Source organism: Alexandromys fortis, unplaced genomic scaffold (assembly GCF_014885135.2).
Source record: "Alexandromys fortis isolate MF-2015 unplaced genomic scaffold, M_Fortis_MF-2015_v1.1 scaffold_150, whole genome shotgun sequence".
Lineage (NCBI taxonomy): Eukaryota > Metazoa > Chordata > Mammalia > Rodentia > Cricetidae > Alexandromys > Alexandromys fortis.
Window position 1 is genome coordinate 3,721,092 of NW_026068027.1, and position 27,362 is coordinate 3,748,453.

Below are 27,362 nucleotides of genomic sequence, written 5' to 3' on the forward strand. Positions count from 1 at the left end.
GACCAACCAAGGCTGATCATACTAGTGAGCAGAGAGCTCATGAAGACCTAAAATAAGAGTAAGGAAAGGACTTTTTCTTAGCTATAAAGCGTAGTTTTTTTCTAAAAGTAGCTCTTAAAAGCTCAATGCCCACATCTCCCCTTCAGAGCAAAAGGCAGTGCAGACACTGTGTTCTCTGACTGGGGAACTTAGCACAGAGGCCACGACAAGCAGTGGCAGCTGTGGTTCCAAGAACCAGGCTCAGAGAACCTCACTCTCCCTGGGACAAATGACACCTGAAGGGACTGGACACAGGCAGGAGGGGCCAGGGATGCTCTGGGTGAGGTACATGTGAACCCAAACAGGCATGTTTTTCTAGAGCAGTGATTCTCAACCTTCCCACTGCCGTGACACTGCGTATTGTGGTGAGGAGACCTCCAACCATAAAATTATTCTGCTGCTACTTCATAACTAATTTTACTACTGAGAGGAATTGTAGACCCCTGGTATGCAGGACAGCTGATGTACAACACCCCTCCCCAAGGGGTCTCGGCCCACTGGTTGAGAACCGCTGATCTAGACCACCTTCTAGAGGCAGTGATGATCATGCAAGGCCCTCCTGCTAAGGCACTCGACTCAGATCTGCCACGTCAGTACAGAAGATTAAGTTGGTATTCTTTAGTCCTGGTGTGTCTGTCAGGAAAACCTCACTGATTTTGGCTAAGTGAGCACCAATCATTTCGCAGAATGGAGCAGTTAAGAATTCTAGGAAGGGCTGAGGTGCACACACAGGCGACAATCTCCAGAACTAGTAAAACTCTGGTTCACGAGCAACAGCAGAGCTGCGGTGACTCGATTCTGATGCTGTGCGCCCCAGTCAGGCTGAATGCATGCTGAATCTTTAGAACAGCCTCCTGTCAGTCCCCAGAAGGACTTGAGAACTAATTTTAATGTGACAGAAAGACCAGGTGTGGTGACACATGCTTATAATCTCAGTCCTGAGGCTGGACTACAAGTTCAAGACCAGCCTAGGCTACATACAGGGAGACTGCCTATTTCTTTTTATCCATTTAGAGCAACGGCAAACCTAGCAAGTACAGCAACACTTGTGGTGGCTACTCTGTCCCATTGCCAAGCAGAGGGCAGTGAAATACAACATGCCTATCTCCTAGGAATGAGATTCCGTGTAGAGAGAACCAATGGGAAGTCATCTACTTACCATCACCCAGAAAAAGATAGTTGGGCAAACCAGGTTAGTGTTCATGGGGTAGTAAAACACAGCAACAAGCAGTTAGCACAGTACCACGTCTTCCCTGTCCCTGCCTTGGTGGAGAACAGATACAGCCATCCTATAACAGACTTCTTAGCCACTCCCACCTGAATGTGGCCGTGAGCCCTTAAATGGGCTACACCAGTGAGAACCCAAAGTTCCAAAGGGTTAACGCTGGAAGAAAACTCTTTTGAAAAAAAAAATCAAGGTAAGGCAACCCACCAGTCTCTGAGCTGTGAGAACCAGGACATACTCCTACCACCTCTGGTCACACTAGAGCCCTTACACCCACAGGACAGCAATGGGCATCACAGTGCGACACAGCGACAGGACACAAACATGCTCAAATCTCTTCCTGATCCGCTCTTTCAAGTACTTTTTAAGGGATAGTTTTCTTTACAAAGTAATTTTTAAAAATCAAGCATATTTAAAACATCAGCTCTTGGTGATCAGAGTAGTTAAAATTATTTTTATTATAAATTTCAGAATCTAAGAAGTGTAATGTTACATGACTAAGTTAAATCTGAGAAGACTTCTTACCAAGCACGTGAGCCTTGCAGGTGGCACTGTGGCCCCCAGGCATGACAGGGTCAGGTTCCACCCCTCCTTGAGGGATGGGGTCAGCCAAATGACAGAAGACCCTGCTGAGTCCCACTAAGTACAGGTGAGTGAGTGCATAGGGGCCTCTTGGTCTGTCACCCTGGCGTCGGGCTGACCAGAGTTCAGGCCAAGAGGTCTCCTCTTGAACTCTGAAGACCAAACAGCACCTGAGCAGCAGTCTTGGTCTTAAATTCAAGTTTCTGTCCCACTTTTCATTAAGTGATACCTAATAGTAAATGATAAAATTTTATCATTTATTTCAATGATTTACATTGAATAAGGGTTATGCTCCAACTTTCTGTAGCCAAACAATGACACTGCTTCCTACATGGCAGGAGACCCCCCGGGAAGCTGATGGTGTTCCAAAGACCAAGGTCAGGTACTGGGAAATACTAACCCAGGGTCCTAGATGATGCAAATGCCATCAGGTGTCATGGACATGTGGGGTGGTTGGCCACACGTGTAAGAGGTCCAGCAGACCCGGACAGGCTGTGTAGACTGCCTTCCTGCCTCTAAGAACAATGACCACAGCCTGTAACCTGCACTGGTAATCACACTAGGACACCTCAAGTCTCCTACACGGCTCTAACACATTAATCTCTTGGAACAAGGTTTCAGCATGCAGTCCTGGCTGGTCTCAAACTCAGTATGTATACCAGGCTAGCTTTGAACTCGTGCTAAATCTCCTTGCCTCTGCTTCCTATATACTGGGATTACAGATGGTGCCACCACACCTGGCCTGGGTATTTATCTTTTAAGCAGTTCCTAGCGGCAGCATCTTTGAAAGATGGAGCCAGGGAGGCTTCGGGGGTTTGCTGGGTGGGAAGGGTGCAGGGTGAGCCACACTGCTGCAGCACCTGAGAGGTGGTGCAATGCAAGAGCACCTCACGCTGCAGAATGGGAAACCGGCAAAAACGAGAAACTGCAACAAGATGAACAGCTGGCTGTCCCCAGCTGCAGCTTCCTCCCCCACATTCTCTTAATTGTACCCTATCCCTTAAAGCAGTGGCCCTCAACAGGGAATGACTTTGCCCACAGTGGACATTTGGCAATGTAGGAGACATTTTTGGCTGTCCTTCCTGGAGTGGGGTGCCACTGGCGTCTAGATGGAAGCCAGGGCTGTTCCCGATCATTATGCGCACAGGGCAGCCTCCTACAGAGAATTACTGAGAGGTAAGGGTGCTCAGGCCTGTCCTAGACGGGAACTGCACTCTTACCCTGCCGAATGTGGTGTGCACCAAGGCCCTCAGGATGACAACCAGGCCAGTGTGAACACTCTGTGTCAAGCCAGCTCCCCCAGTGTCCTGCCAGTGTCCAGCCAGCCGTTGGCAGTCTATGTTCCAGTGAATACAACTAAAGCCGCAGGTCCTTTTGTCTGCTTTCTCGTCTGAAAAGCTGTTACTTCTTCCTTAGAGCCAATGCAACTCCAACTGCCACAGCTAGGATGGCCACTGCAGCAGCCCCTCCAAATAGCAGTACAGCCTTGCCCTCAATGGGCATGGCACTCTTGGCTACCCCGGCAGCAGCGGCCTCCCCAGTGTGGCTCTCTTTCCTGCCCCCAGCCCCCTCTGCACTCAGCTGGACGGCCGACTCCGCCCCCTCCAAGGCAGCAGGTCTTGCTGCCGCTGCTGCTTCCAGCTCCTCCTCACCAAACTCCACAAACACAGATGGAGTGGGGCTGGCTTTCTCAACTCTCATTTCGGAGGCTTCCTTGGTGGTGATCTGTGGGAGCAAGGGAGCGGCAGCTTCCGGGAACGCCTCCTCGGGCACCTCCTCCTTCTCCACGTGCACGATGTCGGAGTTAGAGGAGTTGTTCTCGCTCTTCTCCCCAGCCCCGCTACTGTCCAAGCTCTTCACTTCTTCCGGGTCCATGGCAATCTGCTGCCAGGACTCAGGCCCGAGAGAGACCGGGAGGCTTTCTGTGTGCCAACTCTGGCTAGCAGACAGCGAGACAGGTAGGCTCTCAGACTGCCAAGATGTGGTCACCGTTGGGGACTCTGGGGGACTGACCTGTCCGGAGTTGTCACTAGGCAGGATATAAATGTCATTACTATCTTCTGCAATGACTCCCGGGTATTCTTCCTCCTCAGACTCAAGGCTAAAGACAGTGCCCTAAAAAAGAAGAGGGAGAATCCACAAGCAGACTCATTAATTTTAAAAACTGTCAACCTAGGAAAAATAACTGTCTACCATCAAGTTTCAGGAGTAAATACACTCCCCACCTATACAGCTTCTGAATAGAACGTACTCATCTGAGCGCAAATGCAAAGGAAATTTTCTTTTTCTTTTTCCTTTTTTGAAAAAGGAGCACTTCTACCCCAGCTTCTTCCCCCACCCAAAACACATTTTTGTTTTAATTTTTAATTGAAAAAAAGTTCCTGTACACTGGACTATGATCACACCTTTTCTTTCTCCCACAGTCAAAGCTTTCTTAGTGGCTTCTTTCAGCTTCCTGAGTGCTGGCGTAACACACCTGCACCCCATACCTTGCTAAAAGGGAAAGCTTTTGTTCTGTTTTTTCAAGACAGGGTTTCTCTGTGTAGCCATGGCTGTCATAAAATTCATTCTGTAGACCAGGCTGGCCTCGAACTCCGAGACTCACTTGCCTCTGCCTCCCAAGTGCTGGGACTAAAGATGCATGCGCCACTGCCTTGCTAAAAAGAGAGAATTTTGGCAACTCCACTGTGCATCATACAGTCAATTAACTCAAAACAGCAGAAAAAAAATGAAAACAAGATTGTGTACTCTGGGAATCTGTCACTTAGTAAATACAGAAACACAGTCATGTACCAAGTGCTAGTGAGAGTTGAGAGGAGAACTTTTTCTGGGTGTGAAAAGGCAAGGTGATGGCAGAAAAATCATGAAATTCTGGCAGCAAAGGCCATCAAGAAGATGCAGTCTAACCAAAGCACAGAACTATAAAAGGCAGGCAGGGACAAGCGAACAATTTACTCTGCACGAGGGATAGAAAGTTCAGCCATGACAGACTAGAATTAATTCCTGTGAGGTGTCCCTTACCTCCATGCACATAAAATAATCAATAATATATATTTTGAAATTGATGACATAATACTTCTATTGTCTGTAGCAGGCTGCAATGGTCCAGCCTTTTTTCTTCTTAAATAAGACAGCTATACAGGCATTCAAATAACCAGTTAGCTTACAATTAGATTGAGCCTAAAGAAACCAGGGACAACCAAGCACTGTGGTAACTTTCTGCAGTGCTAAAATGGAGCTCTTTAGCTGTGCTGAGTGTGGAACTCAGGACTCAGAGAGGCACACAGGTACTCGGCCGGATCTGCACGCACCCCAGGCCCAACAGAGTTACTATTGAGCTTCGAGACAAGTCTCCCCTTAGTGCCATTCCTCATGTGGATCCTGGTCCCAGGCGGCCCCAGCTCCACTCCTGTGGGAACTCTTTCAAACTCAATATGCCTCCATTAGCATGGTGGTAATGTAAAGCCAAGCAACAATTCCCAACCTTCATCAATAATGAATGTCACAAAAAGCCCTTTACGACCAAGAAAACAACCACCAGCGGCAGAACTCATGGAATTTACGGGCAGTCAGAGGTCAACCGCTGCGAGAAAGCCCCAATTCTACTGCATTTCTCTTTCCTCTCTGTTATCATCTTGCGGCGCCTTAAGCACAACACGGATCTTAATGTATTCCTAAGTGTGTATCTCCTTTGTTTTGTTTCGTTGTTGCTTTTGAGACAAGGTCTCAGGTAGCCCAGGCCAGCTGTGAACAGTGTGCAGCTGAGAGGAATGGAAAGATAGCTCAGTGGTTAGAGTGCTCACTGCTCTTCCAGAGGACCAGGGATTGATTCCCAGCACCCACATGGCAGCTCACAACCAACTACAGCTACGGAATCTGTCAGAGCCCATGTGGGTCGAACACAGATTTCCTAACTCGGCTGGAACGGAGTCGCGAGGAATAATCAGATACGGTCATCTTTCACGGGCAAGATCTCTCTCCAAAAAGATCCCTCGTTTATTCACCAAACACCTTATATATCATCACATCAATAGAGCGGAAAACACATTAGGCTGTCTCCTAGGCAACCAGGTGCATGGGCTCCAGTTAAATCCACATCTACCTGTATGCTAGCAGTCAGGTAGGCCATGAATTAGCATCTCTATAAGACATCCTCCAAATTACAAAGGAAGGAAGCACCAAATATCCTGACCAGTTTCAGTCAACACCTCTCCTCAGGAGATCTACATTTCTAACAAGTACATCCTTGCTATTGTTACGCAGAGACAGTTTGTCTGCAGAGCTACGTGATCAGTTCAGACTGGGCTCTGTTTTGGTTTTTGGTTTTTAAGACAGAATCACTCTGTGTAACAGCCCTGGCTGTCCAGAAACTCACTTTGTAGACCAGGCTGGCCTTGAACTCACAGAGATCAACCTGCCTCTGCCTCTCAAATGCTCGGATTAAAGGCGTGCGCCACCACCATCTAGCTTCTGTTTTGTTTAAGACAGAGATTTGCTATTTAGTCTGAAATGGCCTAGAACACATAGTCCAGGCTGACCCTGAACTTGGAATCCTCCTGCCTCAGACTTCTGAGTGTTGGGTTTATAGGAATTGTACCATCTCCCACCTAAATGTATCTATTTTTCTTTTCTTTGAGACCATCTCACAGTGTAGCCCTGGCTGGCCTGGAGGAACTGGCTATGCAGACCAGGTTAGCCTTGAACTCACAGAGATCTGCCTGGTCTGTCTCTGTGTTGGGATTAAAGGTGTAAAACACCAGGAACAGCTTCCAAATGTATCATAATATATCTAAATACAAGTTTTTCTTTCCCTGAACATTTTCTGCTATTATTCTAATAAAAGTAACCACTATTTTCCTAAGAATTTTTACACTTATTTATTAATTGGGTATGCACACCCCGGCACATGCACGGAGGTCAGAGGACAATGTGCTGGAGTTATTTCTCTCCTCCCATTCTGTGGGTGCCAGGGACTGAAGTCGAGTCATCAGGCTTTATGGAGTGTCCTCGGCAGCTGAGACATCTTGCAGGCCCCTAACCCTTCTCTCTAACACAATGACTCCTATCGGCCTACCAGCTAGTCTGGAAATGGCATGGTGGCAAAGTCATCCCAGCCACAGGCCAAGGCAGGAGGACTAAGAGTTGATGAACACCTAGTTGTCTTTTGAGACCCTGTCTCCAAAAAGCAACAGAGAGGGCGCTGGGGATGTGGGACCCAGAACAGTGGTGAAGCTTTTCTGCTCACAAAGGTCCTGAGTTTCAGGCCTGGCGCCAAAAAAAGGGAAAGTGTGGATAAATGAAAGTAAAATGTTGTGTCTGTCTGGAATCCTTTGTCAGCTCGTAACTAATGTAGCAGTCCTCACTGCTATCAGTCTAACAAAGACCACGACTCTCTTGGGAACTCAGTTCAACTCCCTGCCTCCATTACAGCCCCTCTCACAGTCAATCCATCAATATCTCAGAGCAGAAAACCTGCCTCTAACGGATTAGCTAGCCATCAGATAGAGGCTCGGTTCAAATGGAGTCTGCTAATTACCTGACTCTCCAGTGAAAAAGCCAAGAGGGCAATGCAATATTTAGAAGACACACTATCCTTCCTGAGCTCAGCTGTGTTTACTCTCAAACCAAACATAAATTATTTAAAGGAGCAATACTATCAAATGAAGTAAGCCAAGATGTCCTCCCTCTTCTTAGGGGCATTTTCTTCTTTCTCTCTTTCTTTTGCAGCACTAGGCATGGAACCCAGGGCTGTGTGCATGCCAACCAGGCACTCTGCCCTTAAACTATATCCTGACCCTCTAGAACCATCATCTTACAGCCCTATTTTTTCTTGCTTGTGTTCTAGGTACTCTATGAGGAGCCTATGTAGCCCCTACAACTCCACACCCACAGCCTCCTGTGAGTATTGTGTTAGAACTCCCAAACCTTGCTGCCCAGGAGTTTCAGGATATGAACTCTCAAGCCGGGCACAGTGGCACATAACTTTGATGCCAGCACTCAGAAGGTAGAGACACAGGAGGACCTCTGGAGCTTGAAGCCAGCCTGGTCTACATGATGGGTTCCGGGACAGCCAGAACTACAGAGAGACCTTGACTCAAAATCAAAAATCAAATCAAATAAAAGATAGGACCTCTTAGCTGGACAGTAGTGGCACACCCCTTTAATCCCAGCACTTGGGAGGCAGAGGCAGGCAGATCTCAGTGAGATCGAGGCCAGCCTGGTCTACAAAGTGAGTCCCAGAACAGCCAGGACTGTTATACAGAGAAATCTTATTTCAAAACCCTCCCCACACCAAAAAAAAAAAAAAAGAAAAAAGAAAAAAGATACAAACTCTCAGTAAATTGCGGATCTGCACTTTGAAAAATGAGACTCTCTATAACAAGAACCGAATTAAGAAACAAAACCAGAACCAAAGGTGTCTAAGTAAACAGGTGAGCACTGTGTACTGAGAGCCCTTTGGGTTCCGCGTTTACTGAAATGGATCTTTCATCAGGGAAAGCTAACAAGCTGACACAGACTTCCTTACAGAGTCTCCCCTGTTACTACTCGATGTTTGTGTGATGTGGGGATGGAGACCAGGGCCTTATGCACGCAAGAAGGTACTCTCCTAAGAGCTACAAACCTCCCCTCATTAACAATCCAGGCGAAGCTAACAGAGGGCATAAGAGCCTCTGGTCCACAGTGAGAGGATGCCACAGCAGCACATCTGTCCACGCAGCTTGGGGAGCCACCTCATGGGACTATCTTCTGCTACCATGATCTCCTTACAACTTATTTTTGTACTTAGGCATGCCATTTTAGTAAAAATTTACCACGTTTTATGCTCTTTTATAATTGTCTTTTTTTCTCTAAAGTTTATGCTTTTATTTATTTGTGGTGGAGGGCAGGGAGAGAGGGGTCACACAGTGACTGTATGGAGATCAGAGGGGTCTTTCCTACCATGCGGGTTCCAGGAGCAACTCAGGTCAAGCTTGGTGGCCAGCACCTTTACCTGCTGAACCACCTCAGCGGCCCTTCTGTGAGAGCCCTGAAGGGAGAGCACAGCATAGCAGCTGAGGCAAGAGGACTGCTCTAAGTTGGAGGCCAGCTTGGGTTACCCAGTAAGTTCCAGGTCAGCCTCAATAAACCTCTTTCAAAAACAAAAAGAATGACCACTGAAGTTCTTCCCAAGGGGGCCTGTCTACATAGACAGCTGTTCTGGGCTACCTGAGCTCAGCAAAGTAGAGTATCATTCAAAGTGGTTCCAAAAGTATTTGTTCCATCCCCATCACCTACGCTTGTCTCTATAAGGACCTCCTGCTATAACTTAGCAGCTACAGTCCAATGTCTACCCTCACACCTGCCCATTATATCACAGGGCCTCAAGTTTATGTTTATGGCTAGAAGTAGAGAAAACAAGTTACGCTTCTTCAAGTATACATATATATGAAACCAGATAAGGACATAAAGGAAATATGTTTAAACTCATGTAAAATAAAATATGACCCTGCTTAGGAGTTAGGTGAAGAAAATTGTCCTAGCAATTATTAAAAGAACCATTTTATGGGTTGGGAATGCAGCTCAGTTGAGTGACTGATTGCCTACCATGAATGAAGCCCTGAATTTGATGCCCAGAGCTATATAAACTAAGTGTGGTGGTGTAGGCTTGAAATTCTAGCACTTAGAAGATGAAAAAGAAGAATCAGGAGTTCAAGGCAGTTTAAGAGTTCAGCTACACAGTAAGTTCAAGGCAAGTCTGGTTACATGGGACAAAAATAAAATTAATTAAAGCTGTATACTGCTTGCTTCCAGATGTCTCTGCTTATTTTGTTTCAAGTTTTTTGGATTTTTTTCTCATATCAGTTACAAATTATTTGTAACTGCTGCATCTGGTATAAATTTTTACCTTTTGTGTCATGACTGGTGACCTAAGCACCTATGGGTTTCATTTTTCCATCTGAGGATGAGTGGACAGAATTCCAAAGCCCATCCTCACTGGTAAATCCATCCAGAAAAGCACCTCCTCTAAACTTTACCAATAAACCTTTATCATTCACTCTCAGACAGACATACATCGTCGTTCAGGTATTCAGCTTATGAGACGCGAACAGGTAGCTGACTTCTTTCTAATGCTCAAACAGGACCCTCGCAAATGCTGCTTTAGTCCCTGCTAACTAACTAAGAAGACTGAGTGTGAAAAGCCCTTCTAGAGAAGTGGATTAATGTTCAAAAGGATGATGCCAAGACCCACAAGAACACATCTCAGAAGCCAGCTGTGGATGGGACTGTAGCCGAGAGGTAAGAGCTCTTGCACAGCATGTAGCGAGGTCCCAGCTTTCATCTCTAGCACTGAAGAGGACGTGCGGATCAACCCAGAACCCAGCATAATAAACACCCATACCTGAATAGACAGAGTTCCCAGACTTACAGAACTATGCTGACTTAATTGCTACCAACCTACTTGGCTTCAGATCAATTTTTACAGCATAAAACTGTTCTAAGAAACCCTTACCCTAAATGCTTCCAAGAAAATCCTTATCCTAGAGTAAACATAAATAATCCTTCTCATGGCTGCTACTCTTTAAAATTGTAACATGAATCTTTAAATCAGGGGAAAGAATAAGAGATTAATATCATTCAAAAAAATCTACGACAGACATTGATGAAAGTTTACAATAATTTTTCTGTGTAGTCTGAAACTGAACTTTTTTTTTTTTTTTTTTTTTTTTGGTTTTTCAAGACAGAGTTTCTTTGTGTAGCTTTGGAGCCTGTCCTGGAACTTGCTCTGTAGACCAGGCTGGCCCTGAATTCACAGAGATGTGCCTGCCTCTGCCTCCCAAGTGCTGGGACTAAAGGCTGTGTCACTACGTTTGACTGTAAACGTTTGCTTTGAAGAAACTCCAACTATGTTTTAAAACTATGGAGTAAGAAACCTGGTTAAAAAGAACCACTATCAAAATAATAATGAAAAAAAGGCTAAGAAACAATGACTACAACACTGAGTGAAACAGGCATGCTACAGAAAAATATACAGCGTGTGATACTATACACAAAAGTCAGGCAAAATAATAACTGCCTAAGGATATACACGCATGGAAACTATGATTTTAAAAATTCAGAAAATCTGGGCTGGAGAGATGGCCCAGGGGTAAAAGCATGCACTGCTCTTCCAGAGGACCAGAGTTCAATTCCCAGCACATCAGACGGCTCACAACTACCTATAACGCCAGCTCTAGAGGGACCCAGCACCTCTAGCCCCCGTGGGCATCTGCATTCCCGAGCATACCTACATACAAACACAAACACATAATTAAAAATAACAGAAAAAAAATGGAGCTGGAGAGAAGGCTCTTACTGCTCTTCCTGAATTCCAATTCCCAGCAACCACATGGCAGCTCACAACTGCCTATAAAGACATCATAACCATCTATTGTGAGATCTGATGCCCTCTTCTGGCATTCAGGCAAACATGCAGAGAGAACACTATATACACAATAAATAAATAAATAAATCTTTAATAACAAAAAATAAAAAGCTTAAAACAAGTTCAGGAAATCTGTTAGCCTTATGAGGTAACAGATAATAGAAATATATCAAAACCCAGAAGAAGAGTATAAAGAAATTCAAGCTGTGTGGGCTGGGGATATAGCTAAATGGTACAGAACTTGCTAACACATGTGGTCTGACTTCAGTCCCTAGCAATCTCACGCTGTCCCCTAAAGCATTAACTGTATCCTTTCCACAGACACATCTTACTGTTCCTCAACTCTTAGTTATTTTGATGTTTTTTGTTAGCATGAAATGTTTCATGACCAATAACTATTTAAAAGTACCACGTATCAGTTTAAGTAAAATCCAGGTAACTTAAAATGGTACGAACAGCCTTTCCACTGCTCGTCGTCCGGAACTAACAAAAACCTACACTGTTCAGGGCAAAACAAACCCATGAATGGCCTGGGCTGGGGATGTAACTCAGCAGTAGAGACTTACCTGCCGTGAACATCACCAGGTTGATTTCCCAGCAAATAAAAAATATCTAAAACTTTTAAAAAGTCTTAATTATATTAAAGAAAACCCATTTTTTAAGAAGCTCATACCCAGCCACCTTGCTGCGCGATGAACTCCGCTGCATGATCCTCCAGATAGGTCACGCCAAACTGCAGCAGTGTGCTCAGGGGCTCTTGACCGCGTCGTGTCAATTCCAAAAGCATTTGTTGTAGCAAAACTAGAGGCACCAAAACCTTGAATGCAAAGATCAAAACATGAAAAACATAAAACTTGGAATTCTTATAACAGCTTTTATGTTCAACCACTAAAAATGTTAATGCAGACACATGATTGTGGTTATTTCCTTCTCTCGATGCTAAGACATCAACTCCTGCTAGAAATTTCCAAGCTACTGTTTGTAAATTTCATACAAGTGGGAGGAGAAAAAGTTGTTATGTGAAAATAACCATGTGGGAAACATATGTATTCAGAAATTCACACAATTAACTATAACAAAAAATACTGTAGTGATATTTCATCTGTGTTTTAATAAATTCAGCTTGCCTGAAGATAGAACACAAACAGCCACACAAGTCAGCCATACAAGCCAGGCAATGGTGGCACACAGCTTTAATCCCAGCAGCCACACTAGGCAGCCACAGAAACCGAGCAGTGGTGGTGCATGCCCTTAATCCCAGTACTAGAGAGGAATATAAGGCGGGATGAGGCAGGAACTCGCTCTCTTTCAGTCTGAAGAGTTCATAGAGGTAAGAGCTCTCTAGTGGCTGGCTGCTTTGCTTTTCTGATCTTCAGGTTGAATGACAATACCCGTCTCTGGGTTTTTAATTATTTGTGGCTACAAAATGCTAAAAACAATTCAACAAAGACTAATCTAAAAACTGTAGTCACCCTTGCTGTTAAAAGAAATAGACTGTTAATGCACCAATTACCAAAATTTAAGTCAACACACAGTGCATATGCACACATTCACCTATGACTTACAGGGTCTCTGGGAAAAAAGACACAAACTAGTAACAGTCACTTAAGTGATCAAGGCAGGTGAGGGAAGAGTTATTATCTTTGATTCTAGTATTTCTGCACTTTTTTCTTTCTCTTTTTTTTTGGGGGGGGGGGTGTCATGACAGGGTTTCTCTGTGTAGCTCTGGTTGTCCTATAACTTGTTCTTTAGACCAGGTTGGCCTTGAACTCAGATTTGCCTGCCTCTGCCTCCCAAATGCTGGGATTAAAGGTGTTCACCACTGACACCAGGTTTATTTCTATATTTTTTTAAATATTTATTTATTATGCATACAATATTCTGTCTGTGTATATGCCTGAAGGCCAGAAGAGGGCACCAGACCTCTTTACAGAAGGTTGTGAGCCACCATGTGGTTGCTGGGAATTGAACTCAGGACCTTTGGAAGAGCAGGCAATGCTCTTAACCACTGAGCCATCTCTCCAGCCCCCTATTTCTATACTTTTTACATTTTGCACCAAACACTTTATTGTGTATTTGAAAAAAATTTTCATTGTTGCTCTTTCTGAGCGAGGGTCTCATGCTGCCACACAGGCTGGTTTCTACCCATGGCAATCCTCCTGCCTCGATCCCCCAAGTGCTAAAATTATGGGTGAGTGATCACATCTGGCAAAATAATAACTTAAAAACTATGAGCTACCTTATGAAAAAGTCACCAAACTCCAATACAAAACGAGGCATTGTAAACTATACCTGTGGTAGTCTGAACGTATTTGACCCCCATAATATTATGGGGGATTAGGAGTGGCACTATTAGGAAGTGTGGCCTTGGAGGAAGTTTGGTCTTGTTGGAGGAGGCAGGATGACAAGTGCCTTTAATCCAGATCTTTAATCTGGGCCACACCTTTTGTGGGATGGGTTTTGAGGTCTTTTTCTCAAGCTTCACTCAGTGTGACCGCCAGTGGACTTCCTGTGGCCCCTGAGTCAAGATGCAGCACTCTCAGCTCCAGCACCACATCTGCCTGCGCACTGCCATGCTCCCCACCATGACGACAACTGACTGAACCTCTGAAACTGTAAGTGAGCCACCTCAATTAAATGGTTTCTTTGTAAGAGTTGCCGTGCTCATGGTGTCTCTTCACAGCAATAAAAACCCTAAGACAATACCTAATAATCCTATGGCTAGATATTTAAAATAATCATAATTTACAACAGACACTAACTAGAGTCTACTGCCTTCCTTTTGAAAACAAAAATTAATGCATACAGAAAAATAAAAACAAGAACTAAAGGACTGGAGATGCCTTGGTGGCAGAGCACCAAAGGAACTGGATCTTTCCCTAATGTCGCAAATTAAGAAGCTAGAGATGGGGAGGAGGAGGAGAGGGAAGAAGAAAGAAAAAGACGGGAAATTAACTAATGTTAATAACTGCATGCCATCTGCACGCAGGCTCTTTTGTCTAAAACATCAAAGTCTCTCCGTGACCTAAGAAGGAATGCATGAGGAAATAAACCAATTTCAGTTCCTTGTTTCTGGATTACAGAGGAAAAAAACAGAATGGCAAAGTATTTCCTCAAAAGAAAACAAACTTTGAAAATGAGTTCATGCTTTATACTAATATTCCTTGGCTTTGGATTCTTGAAGGAATCCACTTTGAAGTCTGAATGAAGATACAACACACATCTTCACTGTTTGGTATTCTCAAAGAACTCCAGCTCAAAATACATTAAAAACTTTTCTTACCACTAATGGAAATGGAAATGGGGCTATTAGAATAAGATAGGTCTTTTCCATAAGAAAATGCATCAAGCTGTCTAAAACAAAATGATTGTTTATCTTGCCTCCACAGTGCCTTGGGCAGGAGCAGGCAAAGGATGGTTTGAGAATCCTGCAAACTCAGATCAGCTGCACAGGCCTGGGTGTCCTTTGCGACAAAGCATTCTAATCTCCTATAATCATCCAGAAGTGTGTGACATTCTGACATTAGGCATGCTCAATCTCCTATTGTTTATTGGGGAAAGGAACTGTACACATCTTACTTTATAAGCCATCGTATAAAATAACATTTCCTTTCACCTGTTACAAGTTACCTCTTCCACGTCTATCAAAAAGCAGCTATCTCATTTTATATAAAATAAATGAGTAACAAACGTGAGAAGCTTTCTCTCCTGTCACTTCAGCTTGGGGTGCAGTCCCTCTCCCCACTCTGACCCATCTGTTGTCCCCGCACCTTCACAGTCTCATTTTCCTTCCATTTTATGAACTGCAGCACTTTCTCTTTTCCTGCTAATATTCTTGTTGCTACATGTCTGACATGTGACTCATTCCTCACACCACGCATGCATTGCTGGGGAGGGAGCAGTCTGAGAGTGCACCATAGGGCGTGTGAGGTCAGAGAACGACACTGGCAAGTCTGCCTCTCCTACCAGGGATCCCAGTGGTCAAACTGAGGCCATCAGGCTTGGTGGCAAGCACCTTTACCTGCTAAGTCATTCTGCCAGCCCTGTTCTGTTTTGCTTAAGAGAGGGTCTCACGTAGCTGAGGCTCGCCTTGAACTACTGATCCTCCTGCTTCTACCTCTAAGACTGGGATTACATCTGCACCACCACACTCAACTCACAGAAATTATTAAGCAACCATCACACCAGGCTTACTTATCTGACAGGCCCTTCTTGATGAACCTTCAGACCCACTCACTTCTATTTGTATTTTATTTATGTTTTTGGTTTTGTTTGAGATACGGTCTCATGTAGCGGGCTGGCCTGGAGATCATCACATAGCTGAGGATGGTCCTGAGCTCCTGATTCCTTGCCTCTACCTTGCCCAGTTTGGGAGCACTAGTGTAGGTTATCTTTACATACTTTAACTTTCCTGTACAAGAAACATTAGGAGTTGCTCTAAGCAGGGCTAAGGATGTAGCTCAGTACTTGTTTAGCAGCCATGAAGCAACACAAAACTAGGTGGTGTGGTTCAAGCTTGTAAAACAGAACATTACATGTTAATAACACAAAGTTTAGAAGTTGAAGCTCATCCCTGGCCACATAGTTATCCTGAGGTTAGCTTGGGCTATAATGAAATGCTGTTCAAAAACCAAAACCAAGAAAAGTTAAGTCACTTCTACAGCTCATTTATACAACTGTATTATTCACAAGTATTCTACATAATCTAAAACTAAATCATTATTTTTCAGTAGTCTGCATTTTTGTCTTTTTTTAATATTAAAAGGATTCAGACCAGGCGGTGGTGGCACACACCTTTATCCCCCAGTACTTAGGAGGCAGAGGCAGGCAGACCTCTGGAGTTTGAGGTCAGCCTGGTCTACAAGGGGATTTCACGGACAGCCAGGACAATTACACAGAGAAACAATGTCTCAAAAAACTAAAAAAAGAAAAGAAAATTCAGGGCGTAGTCATTCCAAGAAGGTCTCATATTCACCTTTCTAGTGATTAAGAAAGGACGGGGAATATGGTTTAGCTGGTAGACTGCCTAGCATGAGTGAAGGCCTGGGTTTGATCCTGAGCACTAGAGAAACAGCCACTGAGGTACATGCCTGTAATCCTAGCACCAAGGAGGTCGAGACAGGCAAACCAGGAGTTCAAGATCATCCTCAGCTACACGGTGAGTTCCAGGGCAGCCTAAAGGACATGAAGTCCTGATTCAAAAAATAAATAAAATTACAAGAAAGATGAAGCAAACAGTCTTCTCTTCTTATTCTGAGTAATTCCCTCACAGGACAACAGTATTCATCGCGGGGAATATCTTTCCCTGAGAAATTCTTGGACTGGAATGTCTAGGGGCCTTTCAGCATCAGAAAGGGTGCCGTCTCCTGGCATACCTTTATTCACATTTTATTCAATTCCCTGACAAAGAATGGGCAGAAAGACAGTAAAAATGTGCAGTTTGGCAAGGAAAAGAGTATAAGCAAATATAAAGTTGCACCAAGGCGTGTGTGGAAGAGAGGCTGTAATTGTAATGGCAAACTTCCTGCTCTGCCATGATGACAGCAGAGTATCCTAAGCGCAAGACCCCTTCAATTCAAGGCAGTAGCTTGTGAAAAGGTTTATCTGTTTGAAAGGAGAGAGCTTGATCTAAGAATACAGCAAGGGTTCCCTGCTCAAAAACAAAGATCTTGGCACACACAAACTACTGCAGCTGTGATCCAAGGGGCCGGGCTCCATCTGGAGTTGGCAGCATCACCCACGTGGTACTAGTAGGCTTTACACACAAGAAAGATGCAAGATTGAGAGATTAATGGAATCTTGTCCATGGTTCCAGAATGCTGCTGAGGCCAGACAACTGTGGCAGGGTCAGAGTCCCTGCAAGAGAGGCTCTGAGAGGCTACTGTGTGAAGATGTTTGCAATGAAGCCGCTAGGACACTGGAGACCATTAAATAGCCACCAAGGAAAGATGCAGGCATGACTGAAGCTGGTTCAAGAGACAGACTATGTGTGCTGTGGACAGCAGGGCTAGCATGCTATACTTCTTCACAGTCATCTCCTCCCAATCTGCCTTTACAAGGCAACAGGCAGGCAGCACAGTATAAGACAAGGGATAATCACACAACACAGTGGAAAGGCTAGAACCAGCAAATGAACAGTCATCCACCTAAGTAAACAAATAACAAAACAAAGCTCGTTATACTGGGAATGCAGTTCTCCAGTAGAGTGCAAAATCCAGTCAGCAGGGTATCCCACCCCTTCCAGCCCCAACATAGGGCAATAAAATCCACTGCGCATTCTTCAAAGGAGAGTCTGGAATGATCAAATGAGATACCACATAAGACACACTACTATGTAAACTATAAAATCAAAAACGGCATTAATTTTTTTGTTCGTTTGTTGTTTTGTTTTACAAGGCAGGGTTTTGCTGTGTGACAACCCCAGCTGTCCTGGAACTCAGTCTGCAGACCAGGTTGCCTCAAACTCACAAGATCCGCCTGCCTCTGCCTTCCAAGTGCTGGGATTAAAGGCATGCACCACCACCGCCCAGCATGGCATTAATTTTTTAAAAGAACCAGAAGATGTATCTAAATGAATATCTCACATGTTAATTCACATGCTAACAAGTAACTATCTGGGGACAAATGTCATGTCTAACACAAAGAAATCAAGAAATGACAGAAAACTCAGAGCACAGCAAAGGAGAGAGACCACAGGGCACACTGTGGAACCTTGCGCATTAATTTAAGAAAATAGTAAAGCAAAACTATCCACTTAACATAGTTTGGACTTCTACATTACATTGCTAAGAGTAAGAGTTCTCTCTATGCTTTATTGTTAGTGAAGATAACTTGGTGACTACCTTATTCCATCCGCCAGTATGAGCTGCAGTCTCCTCTGTGCAGTCGCGGTAGGCCTGATACGTCAGTGGCCTGTAAAGAGTGTTTTAAAAGTCTGCGTCACAAAAAAGGGCTTAATCTCAGATGAATAAATATACAGACACTACCATGCTGCTAAACTTTCTGAACAGATTGATTTTTTTTTCATGATATCGCTTTTAATATTTGGTATATAATTTCCCCAAACATTCCCTACACTGCTGAGGAGGTTGTTGTAGCAGTGTATCAAGATAAATATATATTCTAGTCATTGTTTTTTTAATTACTTGGAATTTATCTCTGTTACAGATAAATGCCTGATTACAGATATCAAATCCCAAAATTAAAGAATCAAATAGTAATGTGTAAAACTTAAATCAAGATAAATATATATTCTAGTAATTTTTTAATTACTTGGAATTTATCTCTGTTACAGATAAATGCCTGATTACAGATATCAAATCCCAAAATTAAAGAATTAAATAGTAACGTGTAAAACTTAACTCAGTGAAAACACAATCTAGCTTTTTTTTTTTTAAAGGCAAAAGCCTAAACCAGACAGTGGACGCAACACCTTTAATTTAACCCCAGCAGGAGACACGGGCAGATGGATCTCTGGGTTTGAGGTCAACCTATCTCAAGAAAACATAAGTAAATAGGTAAGAAAAACAAGAAAATAGGAAGTAGGAGGGGGCCATGCTTTTATAGGTTTTAAAAATCCAATTCCAGAAGCATTTTCTGTTCTGACTACTCTAGTCTGCAACCTCTTAGCAGATGAATACAGACAAACAATAAAAACTACCACTTATTAGTGGTCTAACATATTAGGTTTTATATTTTTCACATTTATATTACATTACATCACATATTATCTCTACACATTAGGAAGGCAAAGTTGGGAAAAGCTAAGAGACTACATATCCCAAAAGCACGCCGGGCAAACACCCAGCCGGATTAACTCCAATAGCACACTACTTCCATTTCTAGTTAGGGTTTTTGCTTTGTTTTGTTGTAAAGACAGGGTTTCTCTGTTTAGACTTGGCCATCCTGGACCTCAATCTGTGAACCAAGCTGGCCTCGAATGCAGAAACCCGCCTGCCTCTGCCTCCTGAGTGCTGCTGGGATTAAAGGCCACCACCTGGCTCAAGTTAGGATTTTGATATATGCCACAAAAATGTCTGGATATCACATGTAGCTATAAAGAATCTGAAATGTGGTTATTGTGCCTAAAATATTAACACACTTTGTATTTCAAAGAGTCGCAAAGGAAAAAAAGAATAAAATATCTCACTAATAATTTTGGAATATTTAAAATACTTTGACTATACTGATTTAAAATATGTTAAAAAATTTCGTTAATGTCCTGTTCTATGTATTTGCAGATGTTTTTGCCTTCACTGTGTCTAAAGACTAGAGACTCAGGAAACAGCCCTGACGGCACAGCTGCTGTCCGCTACACAAACCAGCACAGCACCGACCACCACAGCGCTGCTTTAAGCACAGCACACCCAGGAGTACTACCTGGCTGAAGCCACTTCTTATTAGTGCTCAGGACTCTTCTAGAAGTATTGGGCTCCACACTAGAATCCTGTACAACTGGAATTTCACCAGATACTACATCATCCACCTACCTCTAGCTCCCTGAGGCTTCACTTGCGGCTACCAGTCCCTTCACTTCCTGTTCTGAACTGATGCTGCTGTGGGCCACTGCAGTCCTTACAGGTAGTTTGGCTATCAGGCTAAGGACTTTATCATCCTTCAGAATGAAATATGATTTAAAACATTATATATATACATATACATGCATATGAAACATGTAGCAGGTTAAAACATTCATATTTTAATACATAGGAAAGCAAGTAGCTGAACGATCAGCCTTCTTTCTGTGGTCTCAGAGTAAAGAGAAGAAAGGGGCCTACAGAAATCAAAGGTATTTTGTATAAAGAGTTAAGATGAATTTCCCACTTTGGCAAAAGCATTTGGAGTAGGAGATATTTCCACCTGTACAACTGCACTGTTTCCAGGGTGTCAGTAACAGCTTCAAACTTCCAAAAGACTGACTTTTGAACAAACTTATTTGCTATATAACCAACTTAAAAAATAACTGTGCCACTATTTAAGGTTTCGGGAAAACTAAATATTCATCTAAACCAGAATTCTCTTAAATTAAAAAAAAAAAAAAAAACGCAGGGCATGGTAGCACAAACCTTTAACCCTACCTATTACTTGGAAGGCAGAGACAAGGTGAATCTTTGTGAGTTCCAGGCCAGCTAAGACTCCATAGTAAGAGACCCTGTTACAAAAAGCAAAATTATACCATTCTGTTCATTAGAGAGTTGGTAATATCCCAGCCAAGTTACAATGAGTAAATGAAAAGCTGACATATGGAGAATGAAATGATTTTCATAAAGGAGAGATGACTCAGCAGTTAAGATTAAGAGCACTTCCTACCCCTGTTCAGTTCCAAGCACCCACGATGGGGCTTGTAATTCCTAGTCGAGGAGACTCAACCTTTTCTGGCCTTCTTGGCATCAACATACATATAAATAAAAATAAAAACAAATCTTAAAGGCCAGGCATCATGGTGGCACATTCCTTAACTCAGCACTTGAGAGGCAGAGATAGATGAGTTCTGTGATTTTAGGCCAAACCTGGGCTACAGTGAGACCTTGTCTCAAAAAAAGACAAAGAAAAGAAAGCATGATCTTTTAAGGTTGTAATCTCAGTATGTACAATATTTGAACATTTAAGGACAGAGAGTCTTAGCAAACCCTACTCAATTCACCCTTCTCCTCCAGGCCCTCAGAGCTAGGACAGCAGCCCTGCTAGTCTTTAGTCATGCTGTGAACCCAAATTTCCTACTTAAGCTTTATTTCCTGGCCACTCATACCATCCTTTACTCTTGTGTCTGAGGTAGAAAATCCACCTATGGTTTCGCTCCACTGAGTATAACTAAGGATTTTATATGTGCTCCTTTCACCAGAATACATGGAAACCCTAACTGCTTCCTCTAAAAACACAGCACACTCTAAACCTCGACTACATAACAGTAAAGAGTTTCCTTACTACAACAGCAATTTGCCATCTGAATTTCAACCTTTTGGTGAGGAACAAATTTCCTAAATGATCTGATGGAGGAGGGTCATCTGCCTACGTGTTACTTTCATTGGTTAATAAAGAAACTGCCTTGGCCCTTTGATAGGACAGAAAATTAGGTAAGCGGAGTAAACAGAACAGAATGCAGGGAAGAAGGGAAGTGAGGCAGTCGCCATGATTCCCCAACCCTAGAGGGATGTAGGCTAGAATCTTTCCCGATAAGCCACCACCTCGTAGTGCTACACATTAATAGAAATGGGTTAACCAAGATGTGAGAATTAGCCAGGAAGAGGCTAGAGATAATGGGTCAAGCAGTGTTTAAAAGAATACAGTTTCCGTGTAATTATTTTGGGTAAAGCTAGCTGGGAGCCAGGCTGCAGCCTACCGCCCTCATCACTACAATGATCCATCTTCATCAATTCACACTAATGCTGTAATTCATATTAATTCCTCAATGAGACTTATCATAAGTGAATTGGTTCTATTTTAGCATCCTTGTATTTTCACTAGCTTCTCAATTTTAGTTTTAGTACAGTGAGGGCCACAGCTGGAAAGGAGTTCCCTGCAGGAATATAGAAGTAGCTTCACAGGCAGATGTGCAACCCCAAAGGATAACAATATCTGTGATACAGATACAATACCTAAATACAGCCATCTAAAATACAAAGATAATGCTAATCACACATTACAGTACACAAACCCCCAGCCATATTCATATATCTATGAATATAGATGGCCAGAGACAAGGAATGATTAGGACAAAGGCAATAGCTTGTGTTTATAACACAGTAAGTGCATCTCTTGAAACCTGACAGCTCAACAGGTAAATAAAAACCATCAGATCTGGGGGCTGGAGAGATGGCTCAGTGGTTAAGAGCACTGTCTGCTCTTCCAAAGGTCCTGAGTTCAATTCCCAGCAACCACATGGTGGCTCACAACCATCTGTAATGAGGTCTGGTGCCCTCTTCTGGCCTGTAGGCATACATGTAGACAGAAATTGTATACATAATAAATAAATAAAAATGTTTAAAAAAAAAAAAAAAACCATCAGATCTCTGGTGGAATATTTGATCCCTGCTTCGAGTCAAAGCAGAAGCTTTAGGGGGGAGAAGGAGGAAGGGTGACTGCCTGAAGCAAAGCCTCAGCCAGCCCAGCACCGCGTGCCACCCAGACTGCTCAGAGAAGCACCCTTCACTCGGCAGCTGCAACTCACTGGCTGAGAATCACTTGTAATGCTTTATGCAAAGGCTCTTTCAGCTCCTGGGACACTCTTTCTCCAAGATGGGCCAAGCAGTCTTCTATTGAGCTTTCGGGGTTAGCTGGGCTAAACACTGGTGAGGTGTGACAGTCAAAGCCTGTGCTGGTGAAGGCTGAAGACAAGATAAAAGAAAAATCAAAATTAGTAAGTGGTGCCGGGACTGGAGAGATTGCTAGTGATTAAGAGCACTTGCTGCTCTTCCAGGGGACCAGGGTTTGATTCCTAGCACAAAGACCCAGGGAATCCAAAGCCCTCTTCTGGGACTCCATTGGCACTGCATGCACATGGTACACAGACATACATACAGACAAAACACCCATACACATAAAATAAATAAAAGTTAAAAGAACGACAAGAAAATAAATAGGACCATAAGTTGTGCTATAAGCCAGGTGTAATGGTGCACAACTATAATCTTGACACTCAGGGTTGTCTGAGGCAGGAAGATCTCAAGAAAGAAGCCTGCCTGGGCTACACAGTGAGTCCCAGGTCAGTTGGGCTATACAGCACGAGTCTGTGTCAAAAAAAAGAAAAAAAAAAATCAAAAGAAAGTTGAGCCTGGTAGCACACTAAGGAAATAGAGGTAGAATGACCAGGAGTTCAAGACCAGCCTTGCCTAGTGAATCTGAGGCCAACCTGGGATCCAACGACACCCTGCTTCCAGGAAAAAAAAAGGAAAAAAAAAAAACAGAAATAAAAGAAAGGGGTATCTTTGAGAGTCTACGAAACTAAGGTATTATGTACTGTTAGAGACAGGAATTTTAAGGTACTTGGAAAGATCATTATACATATTAATCTTGTCTGGAACACAAAATTGATTGGTCCTAAATTTTGAGGTGCTATTGTTTTGTTTTTCAGCTGGAGGCCTTCCTATTTAGCCCAGGCTGGCTTTGAACTCATGATTCTCCTAGCTCAGTCTCTCAAGTACTGGGATTATAAGCATAAACCACCATGAATTGTTTATTTGTAAATTTACTTTATTTTCTTTTCCTTCCTTCCTTCCTTCCTTCCTTCCTTCCTTCCTTCCTTCCTTCTTTCCTTCCTTCCTTTCTTTGCTCTTGCCAGCATTTGTCTCATTGTAGCCTAGGTTCCCATGGTATTTACTATGCAGCCCAGGATAGCCTCAAACTAGCAAGGACCTTTGTCCCTCACTCTCCCAAGTGCTAGGACTATAAGCACAAATCAGCATGCCTAGTTTGTTCATAAATTTTTATTAATTTTCTTTCCCAACTAACAGTTGTTTTTATTGAAAGTTATTACGTTTTATATATTTAGGTACACACACATACATATACACACACAAGTAATAACAATTTTTAAAGAAGAGGACATGAATTTGAAGAAAGCATGGGAGAGGTATATGGGAGGGGCTGGAGAGGAAAGGAAAGAAAGGGGAAAATGATGTAATTACAATGTTTTCAAGATAAAATATAATTTAAAATGTATATTTTGGGGAAAAAAAAGGTCATAAAAATCATCTGACGGTGAGGCCTGCTCCACAGCGGAGAATTCACATCAGATACCATGAACCTCTAAGCACACAAATAAACAAATCTCTGGAGGAGAAGGCAGCAGCGGCAGTACACATCTTTAATCCTAGCACTGGAAGCAGAGGCAGTTAGATTGCTGGGGGTTCGAGGCCAGCCAGTTACATGGTGAAACCCTACCTCAAAAATTAAAACGACAGCCGGGCAGTGGTGGCGCATGCCTTTAATCCCAGCACTTGGGAGGCAGAGGCAGGTGGATCTCTGTGAGTTTGAGGTCAGTCTGGTCTACAAGAGCTAGTTCCAAGATAGGCTCCAAAGCTACACTAAGAAACCCTGTCTCAAAAAAACAAATAAAATAAAATAAAATAAAAATGATGACAAACAACAAAAGAAAGAGAGAGAGAGACAGAGACAGAGACAGAGACAGACAGACAGAGACACAGAGAGAGTACTAAATGGACAATAACCAGAACTGACAGATCTACTCATTGCTCAGGAAGGGAAGAAGGAACAGACCTTCAGAGACGTCTTTGTCCAAGGATTTGAGTTCTTCTTCAATCTCAGATTTAACTTTTAATAAAACTTCTGGGTCCAGAGACTGTGGGGTTACATCACCTGAAATAAACAAGAGAAAACATGAGAGGTTAACAATGGAAAGAGGGACAGAGAAGCCATTAGATACAGACAGTTGTAGTAGCCACATGTGGAGGGAGGCCTTAGTAGGAGGAGTCTCCTTAGATCAGGAGTATAAGAGCCAGCCTGGGCAACATAGTGGTACCCTATTTCCAAAAACCAGAACTATTTACACTTAGTATTAAGTCAGAAAACAAAAAATCAAATTTTATTATCAAAGCTAGAAGGTATTTTTTGCAACAATAAATAACAAGGCTGAGGTGTAGATCAGTGAAGAGCACCTGTTCAAACACCCTGACTTTGATCCCAGAACTACTTCTGGCCTGTTAAACATACATGCAGACAGATTGTGTGTGTGTGTGTGTGTGTGTGTGTGTGTGTGTGTGTGTTTAGAGACAAGGTTTCTGTGTAGCTTTGGAGCCTGTCCCGGAACTAGCTCTTGTAGAGCAGACTGGTCTCGAACTCACAGAGATCCGCCTGCCTCTGCCTCCCGAGTGCTGGGATTAAAGGCGTGCACCACCGCCACCCAGCTGTTCTTGGCTCTGACTAAGAATCAATTCGCTACACAATGCTAGCGATCTAGGAACATGGATAACACAGCTTTGATGTCGTTCTCACCACAGAAATCTACAGTTCTCCTACTTCCCTTATTCCTTAGATGTTTCCATAGAGAGAGAGAGTGTGTGTGTGTGTGTGTGTTGGGGGGGAGGTGTATACAAGCGTGAATGCAATCATACTCACACATGTAAGTGGAAGACAGAGGCCAACATTAGGTTTCTTTCTCGATGGTTTTCTACCTTACTTTTCTGTATGGTGTATGAGTGTTTTGCCTGAATGGATTTCTTTCTGTACACCACATGCATCCTGGTACTCATGAAGGCCAGAAGACAACACTGTGTTCCCTAGAACTGGAGTTACAAACAGTTTTAAGCTGCCACATGGGTGCTGGAACTTGAACCCAGAACCTTTGGAAGAGTCATCTCTCCATCCCCTCCACCTTGTTCTTTGAAACGGTCTTTGCGGAACCCGGGGCATACTAGCTAGCCCACAAGCTCTACGGGTTCATCTGTCCTATCTGCCCCTATACGAGGGTTACAGACCAGTGCTACTGCATCCAGCTTTTACCACGTGGGTGCTGGGGATCCAACCTCAAGTTCTCATGTTTGCACAATCGGTAGTTTATTAACTGAGTTAGCTCCTCATTCCCATCACATACTTTTTAAGAGGGAAGGGGTTAAAACAGGATCTTACTAAACAGACCTGGCTGGCATCCAATCACGACCCTTGTGTCCCACATTCCGGCTGCTGAGATTTCTAGCATGTGTCATAACGCCTGGCTCCAACAGGCATACTTTGAAGCCACATTGAATTATGTATAGTGAAGATTTTTTTTAAAAGCAACCCAGGCCGGATGGTGGTGTTGCACACCTTTAATCCCAGCACTCTGGAGGGCAGAGGCAAGTGGATCTCTGTAAATTCTAAGCCAGCCTGGTCTAGAGCGAGTTCTAGGACAGCCATGACAACACAGAGATGTTGCGGGGAGGTCCTTCCACTCCTCCAGCCAATAGCCGCTGAGATACCAGCCCATTGGGGCGTGGCCTTTCTCTTAAAAAAAAAAAAAAGCGGCCACTTCCCTCCTCTCTCTCTTTTTGCTTCCTGCTCCGTTTCGACGACTAGACTCCTTCCTGATTGCGCAGAGGGCTGTTGTCTGGGACGGTGATCTATAAGTTTTTTCCCCTTTAAATAAATACCACCATATTAATCATAATTCCAAACTGGTGTGGGATTGTTTGTGACTTACGCCTTCATCAGAGAAATCCTATCTCAAAAAAAAAAAAAAGAAAAAAAAGCAACCCAGTTTCTTCACAATTCAACAAATAAAAACGCATTATACTTCATTTCTACTGTAGTGCCTTATTAACTTACTCTTTTTCCTGATTATTCCTCAAAGGACCAATTTAAGTCTGTTTTTCCATCATGTCTTCGGTCTTTAGTGATTTTTTTAAGAGAAAGTTTCCCAGGTTGGACTTAAGATCACTGTTATAGTTAAGGGTGACTTTGAGCTTCTGACTGTGCTACCATGCCCAGTTTTAGGCAGGCTGGGGATTGAACCTAGGGTTTTATGCTTCTAGGTAAGCTCCATTCACACTCTTCAGGGTCATTTTCCTACGCCTGAGTAGTACAAGCCTTTCAGTATCAGTTAGCCTGTGCTGTCCATGTGGGTAAACACTTCCAAGTACTCCAGCCTACATTCAGTGATTTTACTATTTGTTCTGACCAGATTACAAATACTCTGACACTTTCTTTGTCTAAGACTTGTGTCAAACAGGACAAACACTTGACAGTGGTGGCTGTCACTATCTACTGTGTATGTACCTAAATAAAGGGTTACAGTGGACATAACGTATTGGCAAAAAAAAAAAAAAGGGAAGAAGTTAGAAATTAAGAAGTGATTTTTCTATAAGAGAGCATGAAAACGGACTAACCACACATACAGGGCAATAGATAATATAGATTTATTAATGGCAGTGGTGACACAGAGAACACGAAGAAAGGTAACAAGAAAGCAGACCTCAACTCCTGCCTCCACACTTATGAGAACTGTACTCAATAACCAAGGCACAGGAGCTTAGCTTTAAACTGAGTCTGTAAATCAACCAGTCCTCATCATTTGCCCATGCACCAATAGTCCATGAAGAAGCAGCACTGAAAAACAAATCCTCTGCCTGGCATGGTTAATGCCTGGAATTCCAGCATTTGGGACACTGAAGCAGAACTGTT

The 27,362-nt window shown here is 43.2% G+C and overlaps 1 protein-coding gene across 2 annotated transcripts in view; it reads right to left on the reverse strand.

Moving 5' to 3' along the window:
• Positions 1-1,704: 1,704 nt before the first annotated feature.
• Positions 1,705-27,362, reverse strand: part of Bcl2l13 (BCL2 like 13) — a 44,459-nt gene continuing 18,801 nt past the window's right edge. The window contains exons 3-7 of one of the 2 annotated variants that reach the window (XM_050163994.1): positions 24,465-24,563; positions 22,417-22,573; positions 18,092-18,161; positions 11,923-12,066; positions 1,705-3,961 (exon numbers count right to left, since the gene is read on the reverse strand). In XM_050163994.1, coding sequence (XP_050019951.1) covers positions 3,248-3,961; positions 11,923-12,066; positions 18,092-18,161; positions 22,417-22,573; positions 24,465-24,563 — 1,184 coding nt within the window. In that variant the 3' untranslated portion in view covers positions 1,705-3,247. The remainder of the gene's footprint in view (positions 3,962-11,922; positions 12,067-18,091; positions 18,162-22,416; positions 22,574-24,464; positions 24,564-27,362) is intronic. The other variant, XM_050163995.1, reaches the window with a different exon arrangement.